At 46.4% G+C, this 19618-nt stretch overlaps 3 protein-coding genes across 4 annotated transcripts; 2 read left to right on the top strand and 1 right to left on the bottom strand.

Annotated features, from left to right (window-relative positions):
• Nucleotides 1–1844: 1844 nt before the first annotated feature.
• Nucleotides 1845–4562, bottom strand: LOC123147001 (U-box domain-containing protein 33). Its single transcript, XM_044566257.1, has 6 exons — nt 4270–4562; nt 4069–4190; nt 3844–3965; nt 3649–3753; nt 3427–3580; nt 1845–3314 (listed from the first exon to the last, which is right to left on the bottom strand). The coding sequence occupies exons 1-6, from the start codon at nt 4430–4432 to the stop codon at nt 2193–2195; spliced, it is 1788 nt and encodes a 595-aa protein (XP_044422192.1). The 5' UTR covers nt 4433–4562; the 3' UTR covers nt 1845–2192.
• Nucleotides 4563–9071: 4509 nt separating this feature from the next.
• Nucleotides 9072–9813, top strand: LOC123148715 (uncharacterized). 2 transcript variants are annotated; one of them, XR_006474091.1, is made up of 3 exons: nt 9072–9209; nt 9327–9545; nt 9665–9813. XR_006474091.1 is itself a non-coding variant. In XM_044568205.1 (3 exons), exons 1-3 carry the CDS (start codon nt 9090–9092, stop codon nt 9785–9787), a joined length of 402 nt encoding a protein of 133 aa, XP_044424140.1. In that variant the 5' UTR covers nt 9072–9089; the 3' UTR covers nt 9788–9813. The 2 variants fall into 2 exon arrangements, 1 of the variants encoding a protein (XP_044424140.1); XM_044568205.1 differs by having other exon boundaries at nt 9387–9545.
• An 8522-nt stretch (nt 9814–18335) lies between these two features.
• On the top strand, nt 18336–19183 carry LOC123147000 (histone H2A.1-like). The gene is made up of 2 exons (XM_044566256.1): nt 18336–18594; nt 18709–19183. The coding sequence occupies exons 1-2, from the start codon at nt 18421–18423 to the stop codon at nt 19033–19035; spliced, it is 501 nt and encodes a 166-aa protein (XP_044422191.1). The 5' UTR covers nt 18336–18420; the 3' UTR covers nt 19036–19183.
• Nucleotides 19184–19618: the final 435 nt, after the last annotated feature.

Here is a 19618-nt window from a genome sequence, read left to right as displayed (position 1 = left end):
AATTTTCAACAATTTTTGGAAACTGGAAAAACAAATACGAAAAAATTGCAAAAAAAACAGTGTTTGAAATTGTGATCAAGTTTTGAAATTCTAGAAAAATATTAAAAACATCAATTGCTTTTCTGAAAAAGTGATCGAACATGAACAAAATTATAAAACACAACTTTTGAAAAAGTGAATGGAATTGGAAAAAATGAACAATTTTTAAAACGTGAACAAGTTTTGAAAATGTTAACAAAATTTCGAAAACATTAAAAACATGAACAAGAAATTAAAAAAGGTTCATGCATTTAAAAAAATCATTAAACAAAAAATATTCATGAATTTTAAAAAAATTAATCATTTCAAAATTTGAGCAGCTATTCTAAGAATTTTCGCCGATTTAAACAAAATTTTCACAAGTTTTATAAAAATTGCATGCATTCGAAAAATCTTCATTGAATCAAAAAATGTTCGGCGATTCATAACAATGTTCAAAAGTTTCAAAACAATGATCGCAATAATTAAAAATATGTTCGCAAATTTGAAAATTTCAAAAAAATCTTTGTTGACTCAAAAAATGTTCGGCAATTCAGAACAATGTTCAGAACATTAAAAAACAATGTTCGCAATAATTGAAAAAATGTTCGTGAATTTGAAATTGTTCATGGTTTCATAAAAATATTCATGTCTTTTTAAAAAAAATTGTGTACTAAAAATATTAATGAAATTGAACAAAATGTTTGTCAAAATGTTATCGGTGATGCAGCAAAATGTTGTCATGACTGTTGAAGATTATGATTTTTCCTTTCATTGCAACGCACGGGCCCTTTTGCTAGTAAGCATTAACATAAATTAAAACCCAAATAGAAAACTACATACGAACTAAAATTTCCAAAATAGGCACATTTCATGGCATTCTCTCACCAGATTAAAGACACATTGACATATCTCAAATGTTCAAACTTTCTCTTAACATAGACCGACTACATTGCCGAACGTCCAGACTAGCACAGACGCCCACTCACCATTATGACGGTGCTGTCCACCTTGGAGTCGTTTGTACCCAGGAACACTCCGCCCCTCTGTCGATGATCTCCATGGAGGACACCACGCCCGACAGGTGTTCGATCAAATGTCATTTAGCTTAATTTTGGATGCCATGTCGTTTTTTAAGAGTACGAAGGATGGCGGGGTACTCGGCCATGGAGGATGAGATGTTGTGCAATGCATGGTTGGCCGTATCCGTATATTTCTTAGGCGGGAGCAGAGGAGGGAGGGGGGGGACCTTCTGCCAGCAACTACATGAATCGTTTCACACACTGAAACACATTGCGCCCTAGGACATGCACATTATTCAAGAACGCAATGTGATGTCGTTATTGTATCGCTGGTACCTATGCAGACCAGCATCACCAAGTTTTGTCATGTGGTTGGTCTGTTGGAGGCAAGGTGGCAATTGCACGCGGTAGATGAGGAGATCGTAAGTTTTGCCTCTTGCTCAACTTGTTTAAATCATTCATTCACTCAATATTGGTCTACACATTATGTAGCCCGCAAGTGCTATCGTGATGTACCACATGACAGAGGGACGGTCATTTATATACACACACTGTTGAATGAAGCTGAAGGAGCAGTATGTGTAGGACAACATGATACATTGATGAAAAACTTGTTGGACATCTGGTTAATCTCGTTAAATTTGAGGCATTCCTGTACTAGACTTATTTGCATGCTATGTATAGATGATTCCTCCTATTTTCTACTCAAATTTGATGAATATCGGCCGGTTCGCATGAATTTCATCCGGTTAGTTCAAATGCGGCATGAAATGCATGCGGACAATGTTGTATGGCGGCCTTCAATATCAATGTCCATGAACTGGTCCCCTATATGTTGACAGACGCCGGAGCAAATTTGCGGGTCAACATTGAAGATGACCTTATATTTACAACGTTTGGCCTGTCGCCTCCTCCAGCTGAGAGGAGTGGAATCGTACATCGCCGGCTCAATGCCACGCAGAGCGACATCACCACCTCAACGGTTGGCAGAGCCCTTGGATCTGAGATCCAACGGGCGAGCTCGCACGGCAGCGCATGAGCTTAGATAGATGCTCCTCGAGGACCAGATATTTTCCCATTCCCGTCTCCAAACAATGAATGTTTTCCACACTCGTAAATTACATGGAGTATTTGACTCCGACGACTAAAAAATCATTGTGCCGCTGCATCAACTACCTTGTGGACCCGCTGCTGCTGCTGGTGGCACTCTGATCCGCCGCCGTGGGACGCCCCCGTCTCCGACGACGATAACAGTGATGACGTCCACGTCCTGCCCGGTGCGGCGTCCATCGCTGCCTTCAGCACGGTAAGCGCCTCCTCGAGCAGCTCACCGGCCGGGCGACACGGCTCTCGGCCGTCGCTCACGGCGCAGCATCGCAGGCCGAGGAGCGCGACCTCGGTGGCCAGCTCCAACGGCCACCCTCCCGCGCTCGCGGCCACCACCTCGCTCCAGCCCCTGCGCCCGTCGGCGGCGGCCTCCCGAGCCGCCTTCTTTGCCGCGCGCGCTGTCATGCCCGCGACCAGCCGGAGGAGCACCAGGCCCAGGGCGTGCACGTCCCACTGCGGGGTCGGCTCCCCCGTCGCGAGGTACCGCGGGTCCACGTACGCCAGCGCTTCGCGGCCGGCCCGCCGCTGCTCCGACACGAGCCCACGCATGCCGAGGCCGGCGAGCTTGCTGCCGGTGAGGAGGTGCTCCTCCTCGTCGTCATCGAGCAGGAGGATGGTCGCCGGGCGGACGTCGCCGTGCACTGTCTTCGCTGACGAGTGAAGGAATGCCAGAACAGAGCATACCTGGTACGCCACAGCGCACCGCGCTCTCCACGGCAGCGGCGGCGTCCCGTCGCCTCCTTGAGCTAGGCGGTCCTCCAGGCTACCGCCCGGCACGAGCTCGTGCACCACGGCGCGCGCCTCCGGGCACGCGCCGATGAGCGCCACGAGGCCTGGGTGCCTCACCCGGCTGATGGCGTCCGCCTCGCGAGCGAACCGCGCCTCGCCGACGGCGGCATCGGGGGAGATGACCCTGACGGCGACGTTCATGCCGCGCAGGCTCCCTCTGTACACGCCGGCGCGGCCAATGCCGGCATTGCCGATCCTGGAGGACTCGTCGAAACGGCCTGTCGCCTCCTCCAGCTCCGGCAAACCGAACCGCAAGACACCTACAGCTTGATCACCATCTGTCACGGGCACAGATTCCACCGCAGCTACAGGTGCCCGGCGAGTCCCTTCGGCCTTGAGCTTCTCCGCCAACGCATCGTCCATCTCGCCGGCGTCACCCTGACATTGTCATATCGAACGCACGGTTCACCACCCAGAGACTATTTATCGTACCGACACAATGGATGATCCCGACCCCTATCAACTCTCGCCACATTGTTCTTGCACGTACCGAGTCATTGTGGATGCCGAGCCGCTCGGCGGCGCCATCGCCGTGGCGGTGCGACGAGGATGCCGATGTCGAGCAGTCGGAGGCGGTTGGGCGTGGGCTGGTGCTCGCCGTGGATGGCTCTCCTCTGCTTACCAGCCCCTCTTCACTGGCCTCTCTGTACGTGTCAACAATCAGCATCATCGGATAAAGGACGGCACAACATCCATGGAGAATGTGATATACCTCGTGCAGATGAGCTTGCCTTTGCAGACGAACCAGATCCTGCAAGAGGGGTTGGCCTTGAGCTGCACGGTCGCCGCCTTCTTGGACTTGGGCGCCCGCATCTTCCTGACAACAACGTAGCATCCATCACATTGTCCACAGGCAAGAGGCAGGCCGACTGTGACGTCTGAGCCCTCGGCAACCACACATACATACCTCGAGTAGGCCCGGTCGGCGGCGGCGCCCATGACGAGCTCGGCGACGGCATGGTCGGCGACGAGCTGCACCAGGCCGCCCGCCAGGTCGTCGCCGGACACGATGACCTTGCGCGCGTGGACCTGTAATTATTGCACTCGATAGTTCAATGAGTTGAGCCAGCAATAATTTGCTGCTGATGACAACGACTAGTGAACAAACCAAGGATAGGATTCAGGAACGAACCCGCTGGATCTTGCACATGCGGACGAGCTGGTCGAGGGCCTCGCTGGCCTCGTCCTCCTCCCACTTCCTGCACGCGGCCACCATGGCCGCCCCCACCTGGCTCACCGGCACCCACGCCCCCACTACAGCTCGTCGTCCATCCCGCCGGATCAGAGAGTGTTTGGGACATAATTAAGCAGAGAAGTAGTTAAGCAGGCTTACTCATGTTGATGCGGTGCGGCGGGCGGTGGACGTGGGCGAGCACGAGGCGGCGGCCGGGGAAGTTGGCCAGCACCCACCGCAGGTTCGCCTTCCAGTTCCACTGCTCCTTCCCCACCGCGCAGTACACCTCCTCCTCGCCGGAGCCGGCTGCTGCTTCCTCCATGTACCCAGCTATATCGGTTGATCGATCCTTCCAACTGAGTTTCTTGCTCTCCCGGCAATGGCGCGCGGTCGAGGGGGGTGGAAGAACCAGCGAAAGAACGAAAACAGGGGAGGGGAGGGGAGTATGTGTAGTGTGTACGTAATCCCATTGACCAGTTTTTATTCTTTTTGTACGGAAAAGTTGACTAGTCGCTATTTGGAAGGCCGTACGTACACGGGATGGGACGGGACGGGATGGGATATCCTAGGTGAATATGCTCTCACTATACGGACTCGCAGGATAAGAAAAAGAAATCAACTGCGGCAGCCAATAATAGATGTTTCATAATAACATGTAGTATCACTGCACGATATTCACGATGTTGATCGAAATCAAAATGTAGTACCCACATTTGACCAAATTAGTTTAATGCAAAGCAATGGAGGCAAAGGTAGACGGGTAGAGGGCTTAATTAGTTGCCAAACATGCTGGAGCATAACTTGTCACGCGACCCTCAAACCTCCCGTATACGTGCCGACTGTGCTGTTCAGTCTGTGAAAGACATACAACGCATGTTTGTATGGGTCTCTGAACCGCTCCCAAGCCCGCTTCTGACCACATTGGCTCACCCAAGCTTTCCTAGTAAGGCACGGGTCCAAGTAAGGACAATAAGAAAATATGCCTAGGAGGCAAGAGAAATAAGCAACATCCATCCTGCTATTCCTAGGATCCCAACCAAGATACCATCCTAATGATCATCATCGAACAAGAATGAAAAAAACTCCACGTAGAACGTTCATGCTCTCGCCTTAGAGAAAAACTTTACCCGCACCTGCACCTATTGTTGTTCTGGTATCGGTGAGTCATTGAGACTCAACAATAACATTACAAAAGGTAGTAAGACTAGATCACTTATGGGCAGGATATGGTTAAATGGTGAGGTTGCAGCAAGCAGCTAAGTAATGTAGGCCAACTAGTCCTACGAATACTAGAACAAGATAAGATAATTCCTAAGCACAAGGGGGCGCAACTATTTGACCAACAAGTGATCCTAAACACCTGCTTACGAGTCATTGTTAACCTGTGTCCTCGTCTTGCTCGCATTCCCCCCAAAAGAGACACTCAATGTTACATACACGATTGAGCAAATATTAGTTATTAGTTGAAGTTGTTCTATGCCAGACATTATAAATTTCCAAGTCGCTTTGTAACCATGGACACAACTTTTCGAAAGATTTAACCATGCAGAGCTGCGTCCAACCGCCCATTATAAGTTTCGTATGCATACCCCGAAACCTCATTAACATGTAAACTTGATGCGTCCCAGGAGTTTAGAAGTAACAAGTCCTGTAGCTAATGTAAATCTAGTCCAGTAAGGTCGCTGGTGGAGTCGACCCTGGAGTAGAGCCAGCATATCTATAGATTCCAGACCTGATGGATGAGCTAGACTTATGGCAAGCCAAACTAGAGTTTCGTGTGGTGGCGTCGCAAGTGGCTCTATTTTCGGACTAACACCTTTGGCACTGGCCCACCTTTGTATGATTAATCCTCGTGGACATAATCCCCTATGCGAATTTTATCCTCAGATGTCGTCACACACTGTGAGAGTTTTTGTAGCAAATTTTGGTACCAATGTTAGCCTCTGTAGAAAAGTTGAAAGCTAGATAAAGGGTTCAAGGGGGCCATAACCCCCACACACGGTAGGATGCGCTCATCAAGAGCATAATAACCAGGTAAATCGGTGCTATCGCAGTCGTCGGCTCCTCCATGGGGCCTACCTGCCAGACTTTAAACTCGGTGAACTTGAGAGACTGCCGAGTTTCTTCCATTCTCCCAGTCTTGTTTCGCGGGTACTAGGCAAAATATCAAGTTTGCCAAGTTTCATCTCAATGCCGAGTGCAAGTTTGGACCAAACTCAGTAGATACATAAGTTTGACGAGATCCCGACTAAATGAACTTGGCAAAATACGAAGTTTTGATCTGCTACCTGAGATTTGATCTGCTAGTGTTGACTTTCCTTGTATTCTATGCACATGTAGGCCGATATGAATGACGCCAGCCTGTTGAATATACAATACTTGAGACAGATACTACAAATCCTGTTGGAGGCCACTCACACACATTATACAAAACAACTAATGGCGAACTGATGATTTTGGCGACTATAGTGAGGGTACATTCAGTAAATCAACCGATTAGTTTATAATTAGAAGAAGAGAAAAGGACAGCACTATTCTCTATTGTTGTTTTATATATCATGGTCAATATCTGCATATTGATTACCCACACGAAACTCGCGTAGATATATGTGAAATAAAGTTTGCCTCATTTTTAATTTTAATACAATTATTATCTAATGGCAAAGGTGGGTAATTTTTTCCACTTAAATATTATCTAATGTCTGCCGTTTTTTAGTCTATTGAATTAACGGTTGGATCTTTCTAATTTTTGCGGTAATTTCTAGCATAATTAACCTTTTCTGGTTAACCCGTCAAATACTGTAATTTTTTTCACGTAAATCTTTCTCTAATAATAAAGCACGGATTGATTTTGCCGGATTCACCGTTGCGGCGTTTTTGCAAAAAAATCCCTGAAGTTGTTGACAATTGGACCCACAATCCTATTTTATTTGCTGGTGAAGGTATCGAACTCACAACCTCCAGGATAGCAAACAATGTTGTGGCCAGTGAACTAGCCCCTGTTGTGTGTACGAATCAAAGTTGATTGCGTTGTTAAATTATCCCACCTCGCCCCCTTACATACAATATACCCAACTTATATACGTCTCTCAGTTCCTTCGGTATCAGGAAGAGGATTATGACAGAGAAGAGCTCATGGAAGGAAGAGAGGCTAATGAAGGAAATATATATATATATATATATATATATATATATAGACGCTAAGCTAAGAAAGGATAGAGGTGGCTAAGCTAAGGAAGGAAAGAGACGATAAATATGGGCTGCTGGAAAGAGAGGATAATTAACTTTCTATATATAATATGGGCTATTAAACAATTCATGAGGACGTGAATAATTTAAGGACGGTGGATATGCATGTTGATTCACGTTGCCTCTGTTACCCTGATCAATGGATGAAAAATAGCTGGAGAGACTAAGAGAAGAGGATGTGAATAATTCAAACTTGCCATGCACGTACGTGCCAGGTTGAAAGGCTCAAGATAGAAAAGCGTGAGTGGTGTTGATCTTTTTTTAATTGACTTGGAAAATAACTAAACATGAAGAGGTTTTGCCGATGATCGTTGTTAACTGAAGTTGGATTTGGTGTTTATTTGTGTCCTTCACAGACTGGTAGAGTGGTACTAACTACTAGCCGACATAAAAGCCGGAGAGGAAACGAACACCATCCATAGTCCAAATTGGATACGACATTTTTGGACTAACATATTTACACGTGTTAGCACACTCGCGGGAAGCATAGTAATAACTACTACGACATAAAGTTAGAAACGAAGTGAACACCATCCATAGTCTAAATAGGATTGCACACTGCTGGACTAACATTATGTACATAGGTTAGCACACACGCGGGAAGCATATATACCTAGATCGCCTGTGAAGTATATGGCGAAGATTTATACATGCAAGTAGAAAACAAGACAATTGTCTTTAGGTATATACAAAATAAATTGTCTTCATAGAAGGTGCATGTCTTATATATCCCAAAAAAGTATGGAAGTGTTTGGTAGTGTTTCCCCGCTACTAATTGTTGTCAATCCTTATGCGGGATGATCCATGGACCAGGTGCGAGGAGTAGATTGCGCAGGGCGGCCCTTACGCCAACTTGATGAGATTATAGTTTCTAAAATTTTAAACGTCCCCTTGCATTGGTACACTTCAATGACAGGTGTGTCGTGCAGTGGCCAAGTTGATCGCCCCAAGATTGACAACTTTCGGACGTGGTATGACCAAGTGGACAATGCGGCAACTATCAATAAGGGCGGAAGAAGTATAAGAGGCGGCAGGGGTGTGGTGCCGTGTTGAAATATATGACGTCACATTTGGAAGTCTTGAGATATGGTTATTGAGTTAAGGGCATGCAAGATTTTTTTCTCCCGTTGCAACGCACGGGCATATGTGCTAGTATTATCTAATTCTGGTTAACCCATCAAATACTTTAATTTTTTCCACTTAAATATTATCTAATGGCTGCTGTTTTTTAGTCTATTGAAATAACGGTTGGATCAGTTCAAAAAAAAAGAAGAAATAACGGTTGGATCTTTCTAAGTTTTGTGGTAATTTCTTACATAATTAACTTTTTCTAATTAACCGGTCAAATACTTTTTATATATAATAATAGATAGATTACACAAGCCCCGATGATTAGCCTTTTGCCAGGCCGTTTTAGCGATCTCTTCAACTGTAACTTCAGCCAACTACCGGGCTTTGAACTTTTGCTTGTAAACTGGGCTGCTATCAGCCACACCAGAAAGATGGTCGTACGTACGCGGTCAAAGTCTAGCATCGGAGATAAGAGTTTGGTTCTCTAAACAAACAAGAGACAAGAGTTTGTTAGCAACTCAAGATAGACTCATAACCAGTGACGACTTTGAGTTTCGATCCGGCGCAACATCGCCAGAGTTATATATAAGAGGTTGTCACGACCACGACCTAGCTACTCCCCCTCCTCGATTCCCCGCAGGAAGAGTTTGTTAGTTACCATGACGAAGAAAAGCTTATACGAGCCGCTGAGCAGCAGTTCAACGGAGGCCACGAATGGCAGAGGGCAGCCGTCGACGGCGGCGCACCTTGATGACGACGGCGGCGACAGTGTTGTTCGGGTGCGTACATGCGCTAGCTATACCATAGTGTTATTTACATTACGTGCCAAGGCTAATAATTTATTAATGAATGTTCTCATGTGAGTTTGTACTTCCATCAATTTGTTAATTCTGCAGCACGTGCTGGTTAGTTTGAGCATGTCTGCATTCTTCGTGATCTCGGCCGCACATGTATAGGACGCGGGGCATCATTGGTACAACGTGATCATCACCGCCATCGTCTTCCTCTACTCCATGGTCATGATCCATCTGCTGCTGATCAAATGCTGGCATCGGAACAAGAAGAGCGAACTTGAATCATGCCAAGTGATTGCTATCAGCACACCCACAGATTGTGTATGTATCGATTGATGCATTAATTCATGGCACCTAATTAACATCACTAAATTTGTTTTGCTATTCAACACGTTGTCATTATATTCTTTCATGGATTATTAATTGTTTCTTGCATGCAGATGGCATCAGTGTTGACGGTTGCTGCGATGGGGATGTTATTATCCCTTGGGGTCGTGCTCTTCGTCTTTCGCCCCGCCTGGTCTGACCTGGCGTTCATTGCTCTCATGGTCTCCTTAGGCTAGTTGTAATGGGAGTATCATAGATAGTATCATGCATGTCAACTAGGTAAATTTAATGAGGTGACATAGAATTAAATGAAAAAAGAGAAGGTTGAGTATCATATCATGATACCGTATCATATTAAATGTTGTGCTATTATGTGTCATGCATGCTAATAAATGAAGTCATCTATGATACTAACATATGATACTATGCACTACGGATGTAGTATCATACACTAGTATCATATGCATGATACTAGTATATGATACTTTCCGTTACGACCAGCGTTATCCACGGGGTCGACATTTCTTTTGCTCAAAATTGAGGAAATTGAGAGGAAGAAGATTCCTAAGGGAAAATGTGAAGATGCCTCAGATCTCGTATAGTTTTTTTTGAACACAGATCTCGTATAGTTCCAGAGTAATGGTATCTAAAAATACAACGGTATAGTTTGGTTTGTTTTAGTAAGTATAAACCCAACAAAAGCTTATAGAAGATCCTGTGACATATATGCTACTTTGATTTTGAGTATTTTTCGGCTATAATCTCCACTGGATTCCACCATGGAAATAGGTGGAGAGGCATGACCTCGACGTTCAATCTCATTTCATAAGAGTCTCGAGTATTTTGGTTAACCATTGCAATCTCTACAACTGGTTTATATATAATTTAAATTAGTGGGGAGACATGGCCCTTCTATATTTCCAACATGATCTCGATCATGTTTAATGCCCATACAGATGGAGTGGGGGCAGATGTCGCTTGCATGTGCCGTGCCGGCCATTCGCATCGGTTAAGGAGGTGTTTGTTTTTAGGGACTTTTTTGTGTAGGGAGTAGAAAAAGTCTTTCTTAGAGACTTTTTTACCAAACGGGAGGAACTTTTTAGGGACTAAACTAGGCATTTGGGACTAAATGAAGAAGACTCTCAAGCAGAGTCTTTTTGAGACTTTTCCAACAATGCCCCTTCATGCACCCATTGGCCCGCCACCCCATGATGTTCTTTGATTGTTATTTTTCTATATACTAGAGGCAACATGGTCATTTAATGACCTCTAGCAAGGAACTAGGGACTTTTTAGTCTCTGAAAATAAACAGAGAGGGACTTTTTAGGGACTAGGGACTTTTTAGTTGGGACTAGAAAAAGTCCTAGGAGTAAAGAACCAAACACCACCTAAATTTACCATATAGTTGTGTAGTGTTTGGTTTCGCCCATGTTTCCCCGCAAAACGTGCAACTCTTTGTTAATTTGGTTCATCTCTTTCTCTCAAGTAGATGGTGCTTCTGCCGGTTCCTCAAAAAAAAAAAAAACCCTCAAAAGTACCATGACATGGGATCTTCTTCTTCTGTGAGCTTTTGTTGAGTTTATATACTTACTAAAATAAACCAAAGTAAGCAGTTGTATTTTACATACAATTACACTGGAACTAGACGAGATCAGAGGCATTTTCATGTTTTTCCTTAAGCTTCTTTTTCCTCTCATATTCCTCAAGTTTGAGCGAAAGAAACGTCAACCCCATGCTTGCCAAGAGCATCAGAGCAATGGAGGCCAGGTCGGACCAAGCGGGGCGAGAGACGAAGAGGGCGACACCCAAGGAGATTAACATGATCACGGTCGCGACCGCCGTCAACACTGATGTCAACTGCACGAAGCAATTAAAGGGTCAGAACATATGTTGCCTAGCAAAATAGAATATATTGGTGAATTATTAGGTGCCAAGAATCGATCGGTACATACACAATCCCTGGGTGTGCTAATAATAATCACTCGCACGATTCGAGCTCCCGTATCTTCTTCTGATCCCGACGTCTCATGAGCAGAAGGTGGATCATGACCGTGGAGTAGAGGAAGACGATGGCGGTGATCATGTTGCACCAATGATTGCCTGCGTCCGTCCATACATTGCCGGCCGAGATGCAGAAGGATGGAAACATGATCACACTGACCGTCAGGTGCTGCATGCAAGCACATCGTCAAGCATGGATTTGATGGAAGTATAAACTCACATGAACACGGTCATTAACAATTGGTAGGCAAGTGAGTAAAACCTAGATCGAATTTGTAGGCTTGGTATAAAGTATATAGATATAGCCCACATACGCACCCGAAACACTATGCCGCCGTCGCCGTCAGCAAGGTGCGGTGCCGGCGACGGCTTCCCTTTGCCATTGCTGGTCTCCGATGAAGAGCTGGTCGGCAGCTCATAGGAGATTATCTTAGTCATGGTAACTAAAGTTGACGCAGAGATGAGATTGAAAGAACTCCTGCGAGAGGAGGAATTGAAATGGGCATTGCGGGCTAAGGTTCGCAAAGTTGTTCAAGGGGACGCCAACACTTAATTCTTTAATATGATCGCCAATGACAAGCATAGAAAGAAAAAAAATCTTTCGGCTTGAGCAAGATGAGGGGACGATTTTAGGACAGGAAAACCTAAAATTATACATAACCAACTACTACAAGCAGCTTTTTGGGCCTCCGGAGGATAATTTCGTCTCCTTAGATGAGTCGAGAATTGAGGATGTCCCTCAACTTGCTGCAGAAGAGAACGCTTTATTAACCGCCCCATTTTCGGAGAAAGAGCTGTTTGAAGCTATTTCACAGATGAAGAATAATAAAGCTCCGGGGCCGGATGATTTTCCGGCGGGGTTTTATAAAAAATGCTGGCATATTATTAAAGGGGAATTGATACCGATGTTCCATGATTTATTCTCTGGACAACTTCAATTGTTTCATTTGAATTTTGGAACAATAACTTTGCTTCCTAAGAAAACAGTGGTTGTGAGAATTGAGCAGTTCAGGCCAATCTGTCTTCTAAACGTAAGTTTTCAAATTTTCACCAAGGTAGGGACTAGTAGACTCACGCAGATCGCGCACTCTGTGGTGCAGCCTCCCAAACTGCTTTCATGCCGGACAGAAACATCCTAGAAGGGGTTGTGGTCCTTCATGAAACGCTCCATAAAATTCACACGAAAAACTAGACATGGTTGTTTTCAAAGTGTATTTCGAAAAAGCGTACAATAAAGTCAAATGGCCATTTCTTCAACAGGCCTTGCATATGAAAGGTTTTGATCCAGCCTGGCGGCACCAGGTAGAACTTTTCACACAAAAAGGGAGTGTTGGAATTAAAGTGAATGACGACATAGGTCACTACTTTCAAACTCATAAGGGCCTGAGACAAGGAGATCCGATGTCACCTATTCTGTTCAACATTGTAGTCGACATGTTGACGATTCTAATAGGAAGGGCTAAGGATGCTGGTCAAGTAGGTGGCCTAGTACCTCATCTAGTTGATGGAGGTGTGTCTGTCCTACAGTACGCGGATGATACTATCATCTTCATGGAGCATGACTTGGCAAAAGCGAGAAACATGAAGCCGCTGTTATGCTTATTTGAACAATTGGCCGGGTTAAAGATTAATTTCCACAAAAGCAAATTGTTCTGTTTTGGAAGAGCCAATGAGGAGCAAGAGGCGTATAAACAATTGTTCGGGTGCGAATTGGGGGCTTTACCTTTCACGTATTTGAGTATACCAATTCATCATCGTAAGCTAACAAACAGAGAATGGAAGTGAATTGAGGATCGATTTGAGAAGAAACTTAGCTGCTGGAAGGGCAAGCTGATGTCATACGGGGGCCGATTAATCCTCATTAATTCGGTTCTCAAGAGTATGCCCATTTTTCCATTGTCTTTTTTCGAGGTACTAGTTGGAGTTCGGAAAAGACTAGATTTCTATCGATCCCGCTTCTTCTGGCAGAGTGATGATCTGAAGAGAAAATACAGACTCGCTAAATGGGATATTATTTGTCGACCGAAAGACCAAGGAGGTCTAGGTATCGAAAATCCTGAGGTGAAGAACAGATGTTTCCTCAGCAAATGGTTGTATAAGCTATCTGTAGAGACGAAGGCCACATGGGCACATATTTTACGTAATAAGTACCTTCATTCCAAAATTTTGTCCCAGGTGACAGTGAGGCCGACGGATTCGCCTTTCTGGAAAGGACTGATAAGAGTTAAATCAGATTTTTTAATAGGACAAAATTTATTGTCGATAACGGTACCTCTACAAGTTTCTTGGAGGATACATGGCTAGAGGACTCACCCATCGCGCTTCAATATCCTTCTCTCTATAGCATTGTTTAACGGAGAGATGCATCCATTGCGACAGTAGTACAGTTCACACCTCTCAATGTTCACTTCAGGAGAACGCTAGCCGAAAACTGTTGGGAAGCTTGGCTCCATCTTGTGAGACGACTGATGGATGTTCAGCTTCTCAACGACCCGATAAGTTGTGCTGGAAGCTAACTAGGAATGGAGAGTTTACGGTTAAATCCATGTATCTGGATGTTATCAACTCTATCTCTATTCCTAGTTCGAAACATGTTTGGCATGTCAAAGTACCTTTGAGAGTTAAAGTGTTTATGTGGTTTGTACACAAACAAGTCATTTTTAATTAAGGACAACTTGGCAAAACGCAACTGGACTGGATCTACAAGATGTAGTTATTGTGATCGGGATGAATCCATCAAACACCTCTTTCTTTCTTTTTTGAAATGGAGGAGGACCCCCGGCCTCTACATCTGGACGATGCATGCAGCCACTTTATTAATTATTCACACAAAACCTTACAAAGTCATACAACAGTAAGACTGAAGCAACCGTCTAGGCAACAAAAGTGTCGCTACTCCTATCCAAGAGATAAAGGGATGCTGATAGTCTGGCCTAGCACCAAACAGACCTCGCAGCCAAACCTAACATCTAAGACCTGAGGTCCCATCCAGGATGCCTGTCGGGTACGCGTCACCTACTAGTCCAGCGCACTCCTCAACCAGGTCGCCTGCCGGGTCTGAGGCCGCTGCAGCCACCTGCCACCAATCCATCTTCAGAGCTGTACTGCTGCATCTACGTTGCTCGGTCTAGCTGCCGTCGACGCCACCACGACGCCAGACCGCGTCACCCTCCTGCGCGAGTCCATCTCTGTGCGTCGGACGCAGAGTCACCACAGCGCCATGCCGCCGAGACCCGCCGCCATCAATGAGTGAGATGCCGCACCGCTCCACCAAATAATCCGTCCTCTGATCCTGCATCCAGCTGCTGCTCAAAAAATGATGCCCCCATGAGGGAAAACGACACCCCAAAAGCATCGCCATCGTCCGATCCGGAAACTCCGGATCAAGGTTTTCACCCAGAGCAGCGCAAGTAAGTCGACAGAAGTTGCAGAGGCGATGTCTTCAACAAGATAACGACGCAAAAACGCCGCCATCGCCCGCCATGACCCGAGTCATAGCACGGTTTTCACCGGCAGCCCCGTCTCCCCACTGTATGCCGGGACTGGATGCGAGAATCCACAACCATCTAGCCGACCACCTCCGGCGAAGAAGATGGTCACCACCTCCACGCCAAGGGCCGGAGCCCCCGACGTCCTCGTGTCACGTGCCTAGTACAGAGGCCGCTTGCTGCGCCGGAACAAAGGATGCGCACGACGGCTCGAGGAACCACCATCCAAATCCGAATGGGATCCAGATCGGACACCCTAACCGCTGACGTGATCTCTTCGTCGCCGCCACCAGCACGACAACCCTGGTCGCCACCGGCCTGCGCCATCGCCCTTGGATCGGCCGGAGTGGGTCGTCGCCACCCAGATCCGATCGCCGGCCGAGGAAGATTGCCGCCGCCGCCGCTGCGGCCCGCGGGCTTAGCCTGCGATGCCCTTGGCGGCGGCAGCGGGAGGAGAGGGAGGCTTGGCGGGGAGGAGAGGGGGGCCAGCGGGGAGGCCCCGGTGCGGCGCGGCGCCGCCGCACGCGGGGGGGAGGGGGGGAGGTGATGTCGTAATCTTATTTTACCTGCAACCAACTACGCATCCTGTAGGATAACTTCCTGTTGAAGTGGCAAAATAGTGGAGGAGGGTTAGGAATGAATCCATGGAGGAATCACGAAGAACCTAAGACAGTGCAAGGATCGAAGCATGCCAAAGCAAAATGTCAGCATGTAACTTCTGCAAGAGTGGAAAAATATTAAGGAATAAGAAAAATAACAGCACATCAAGGTTAATTAGGGGATTTAATCGGGGATTAACATAAAAGGGATCAGTTAACCTCTCATGAGTGAAATTCTCTACACCTTTGAAGGCAAGGCAGGAGTAGTGAATATAGTATAGACACGTGTGTCTGGGTACATGAAAATTAAATAAAACCAAGAAAGGAAACACAAAAGTGAGTAAAATGTACTCAGCAAAGTATAGGGCAGATCTGAAACATCAACGAATATAATACCCATTATTATAGAGTTTAGTTTGCACATGGGTAAGAAAGTAAGTTTGGCAGAGGCGACCAGATCCCTGGTGCAAATAGCCCCTCTTCTTCATCTCCAAAAGCATGTCGTTCCAACCGGCTGGTCGCACTCCAGACCGGAGCCAAAGGAGTACGGGCTGAGGGCTGTACAATGGGCGGCGGCAAAGTTGCTGGTGGTGCCACGCCGTCTCCGGGTGGGGTGTGACGGGCAGCCGCCGGCGGGTGAAGCCAATGCAGACGGCGGACGGAGGACATCGACGGGCGATCGAACCAGATGTGGGGCGCCATGGGAGCGCTGCAGGCGTGCGATGTTTCCGTCGAAGTGCACCACGGTGGAGGAGCATCGAGCTTGATCTGCCTGATTATGAGGTCGCACGTGGTTTTGGTGGCTGCAGCTCCGTGAGATGATGTGGGAAGCGGGGAGATAAAGGAAGCGAAACTGAAGATCCATCTGGGATGTGATCATCTGTTACTACATACAGAAGCCGAAGAGGAAACGATGGGTCATGAGACGTTTGGGTGACCAGATTATCTTGTTGCGTTACTACAGCTTTGGTGGTTCAGTTGACCCTGAGGAGGCGGTCTGGTCTTGCCTCAGGTGGGTCAAGCATGGCTGTCGTGGCTAAATTGCTGATGTGGACATGTTGCATGTTAAGATAAATAGGTTAGTGGGGGTGAACTTCTTAGGTATATAGGATAAGGAGAAATACATGTGTGTTTTGTACAATAGAAATAGAGAGGAATATCCAAACCATATGTTGATGTGTTGCGTGAGTGATCAGAAGGTCTTACACCTTGCTCTGTAATGTCATGGCTAAAAGTAGTGCTATTTCTGTCCCCGAATTCCCTATTGCAAGACATGAACTTTGTAGCTTGTCTGAACCAAGGTCTTATCGTTTTGGCTTTGTAAGTTGTGGTAGTGCAGCAAGACATGAATTTTGTATTTAGACATCAAGTCAGTTTTGCTGATCTTGGTGTATTATAGCTTATTGTATAGAAAAAATATATGGCTTTGCAATTGTGCCAATTACTAAATTAAGATGGTGTTTTAGAAGCTTTATATTTATAACTACTTTAGTAAGTTTGCTTACATGCTTGCTATGATATTTCCAGGGCAACAAATAAGCCCCAAGTTCAAACCAAGATCCAGTTGCAAGTTCAAGCCTCTTCTTTGGATTCAAACATATATTTTCCTAATGCATTTGGAATGACAAGTTTTAGTCTTTTACCCTCCATGCCATGCTTAATACAAAGTATGAACCTTTGAAGATACTGGTTTTCAATGAACGCAAGTTTAACCCTTTAATGGTCTTTCAAAGATCTTGACACTATTCCGATCTGCATTTTATATGATTATGTTTGACATATTTGAATGTGTGAAGATGATGCGCTAGATCATTTTAATATCGATAGTTGAAAATATGCACAATTATTTTTGGTTAATTATCCTTTTTATATTGTAAATGTGCTGAATGTACATATTGAGATGTGCATGCTGATCGTTTATGATTACAATTCGAAATAGGAGCCAAAGAACATATGACATATGCATTACACAAATCGCTGACAGCCAGACAAGAAAATTTGAATTGCAATCAAAATGCCACCAAATGAAATCCTCGTAAGAATGAGTTTTCATCCATTTCCATCAATTAAAATGAAAACCTAGCTGGGTGCCAAAGGAGGTTTACAGAAATGGGATTTCATTTCATTTCATTTGCAACCCAATGAAATGAGATCGAAAGTGCCAAACAAGCTGTAAATGAATACGGCCCACCGCTCTATGTTTATCCATTCTCCCGGTTCCCCAAATTTCGAACTTCGCAGGGCGAAAAACGGTGAAAAGAAGAAACAAGAAAAGAGGAAATATGCGAATCAACCTGTGGTTGAGTTGGTTAGGTGGACAGTGGTATCCCCAACCCACCAGGGTTCAAATCCTGGTGCTCGCATTATTCCTGGATTTATTTCAGAATTTCCGGCGATGCGCTTTCAGTGGGAGGAGACGTTCCCGTCGACGACGAGGCGCCTACGGTGGCTTCGTAAATCTCAAGATGATATGCCGGCTCAGTCTTTCGGAGGTGCTCATAGGGGTAGGGGTGTGCGTGTGTGTGTTCATAGGGATGAGTGTATGCGCGTGTATATGAGCGCTTGTGTCTGTACTGATGCTAAAAAAAAAAGGGAAAATATCCGTGCGTTCTGATTGGTGGATTAGACCCTCCCACAGATCGCGCCCCGCCTATAAAACCCGCGCCCCTCACCGCCCATCCAATCCACCAATCGAAGCAGCGAGAGCAATCCGATCCAGCGCCGCCGCCGCCGCCGCCAAACCCTCCTGCCCACGTCGCCGGAGAGAAGAAGAAGGGGAAGATGGCCAGGTGGAAGGGCCAGAGGAAGAAGGCCGTGACGCGATCCGTCAAGGCCGGGCTCCAGTTCCCGGTCGGCCGCATCGGGCGCTACCTCAAGCAGGGCCGCTATGCGCAGCGCATCGGGTCGGGCGCCCCCGTCTACCTCGCCGCCGTCCTCGAGTATCTCGCCGCCGAGGTAAGCCGTCGATCTTCCCCGCCCTCGAGCGTATGCCTTGTCCGGCTCCGGCCATGTTCCTCTCGTGCTCGCCTCACCAGATGACCGATTTCGTTTTTGGTTGCGCGTCTGCAGGTCCTGGAGCTGGCCGGCAACGCGGCCGTGGACAACAAGAAGACGCGCATCATCCCTCGCCACCTGCTGCTCGCGATCCGCAACGACGAGGAGATCGGCAAGCTGCTCGCCGGCGTCACCATCGCCCACGGCGGCGTGCTGCCCAACATCAACCCCGTGCTGCTCCCCAAGAAGACCGCCAAGAAAGCCGACAAGGACTCCAAGTCCACCAAGACCACCAAGAAGAAGAAGACCACCGCCAAGTCCCCCAAGAAGACTGCCGAGGAGACCACCGCCACCGAGGACACCGCCAACGCCGAGGAGACCGCCGCCGCGGATGAGGAGTAGCGAGCCTTGGCTGCATAGGATCGGAGGGAGCCTGTCATGTTTCCGAATTGCGTCCTGTATGTAATCGTTCATGGTTGTCGTTAGTATCGCTTATCGATCCGGGGTTGTTGCTGAACGGAATCTGAAAACTGAACTGTTTCGCCTTCCATTCAGTCTTTACATGTCAATTTGATCCGTCTGCATTGTGCTCATCTCGTCTGGATCTTGATGCTGCGTGGATTTCCTTGCTCGTTATGATGTTTTGGTAAATTTGTCATGTCACTGATTGATGTGTTTGGCAGTGAAAGTAATTTGGGTGCTTGGTGGAAAGAAGATGCAGGTGCAGTATGCAAACAACGGATGATCTACAGACGATGATGATGATATAGATGAGTAAGTCCTTATCCGGTATTGTTTCTTGTTCCGAGCAAAACACATGATCAACATATGTATTACTCTCTGCATTTGCATGATCACCAGGACATATTTCAAGTTCTGTATTATGACCAACTTCAAATAGATTATAGTCTTTTGGTTTTTTAGCTTGCCATTGTCTGCAGCATTGTGACCGTCCATAACTGAAAAACAGAGGTACACCTGATCG

Source organism: Triticum aestivum, chromosome 7A (assembly GCF_018294505.1).
Source record: "Triticum aestivum cultivar Chinese Spring chromosome 7A, IWGSC CS RefSeq v2.1, whole genome shotgun sequence".
Taxonomy (NCBI): Eukaryota; Viridiplantae; Streptophyta; class Magnoliopsida; order Poales; family Poaceae; genus Triticum; species Triticum aestivum.
Note: the sequence above shows the minus strand (reverse complement) of the source record. Positions and strands in the feature narration are given on the sequence as shown.

What these genes read in the sequence shown, in the direction of transcription:
- LOC123147001 (XM_044566257.1), bottom strand. Translation starts at nt 4,432, where the DNA reads ATGGAGGAAGCAGCAGCCGGCTCCGGCGAGGAGGAGGTGTACTGCGCG. An exon ending in GCCGCACCGCATCAACATGA is followed by an intron (nt 4,191 to 4,269) that starts GTAAGCCTGCTT and finishes GACGAGCTGTAG; the next exon opens with TGGGGGCGTGGGTGCCGGTG. An exon ending in GCATGTGCAAGATCCAGCGG is followed by an intron (nt 3,966 to 4,068) that starts GTTCGTTCCTGA and finishes CAATAATTACAG; the next exon opens with GTCCACGCGCGCAAGGTCAT.
- LOC123148715 (XM_044568205.1), top strand. Translation starts at nt 9,090, where the DNA reads ATGACGAAGAAAAGCTTATACGAGCCGCTGAGCAGCAGTTCAACGGAG. An exon ending in GCGGCGACAGTGTTGTTCGG is followed by an intron (nt 9,210 to 9,386) that starts GTGCGTACATGC and finishes GCACATGTATAG; the next exon opens with GACGCGGGGCATCATTGGTA. An exon ending in TCAGCACACCCACAGATTGT is followed by an intron (nt 9,546 to 9,664) that starts GTATGTATCGAT and finishes TCTTGCATGCAG; the next exon opens with ATGGCATCAGTGTTGACGGT.
- LOC123147000 (XM_044566256.1), top strand. Translation starts at nt 18,421, where the DNA reads ATGGCCAGGTGGAAGGGCCAGAGGAAGAAGGCCGTGACGCGATCCGTC. An exon ending in TCGAGTATCTCGCCGCCGAG is followed by an intron (nt 18,595 to 18,708) that starts GTAAGCCGTCGA and finishes GCGCGTCTGCAG; the next exon opens with GTCCTGGAGCTGGCCGGCAA.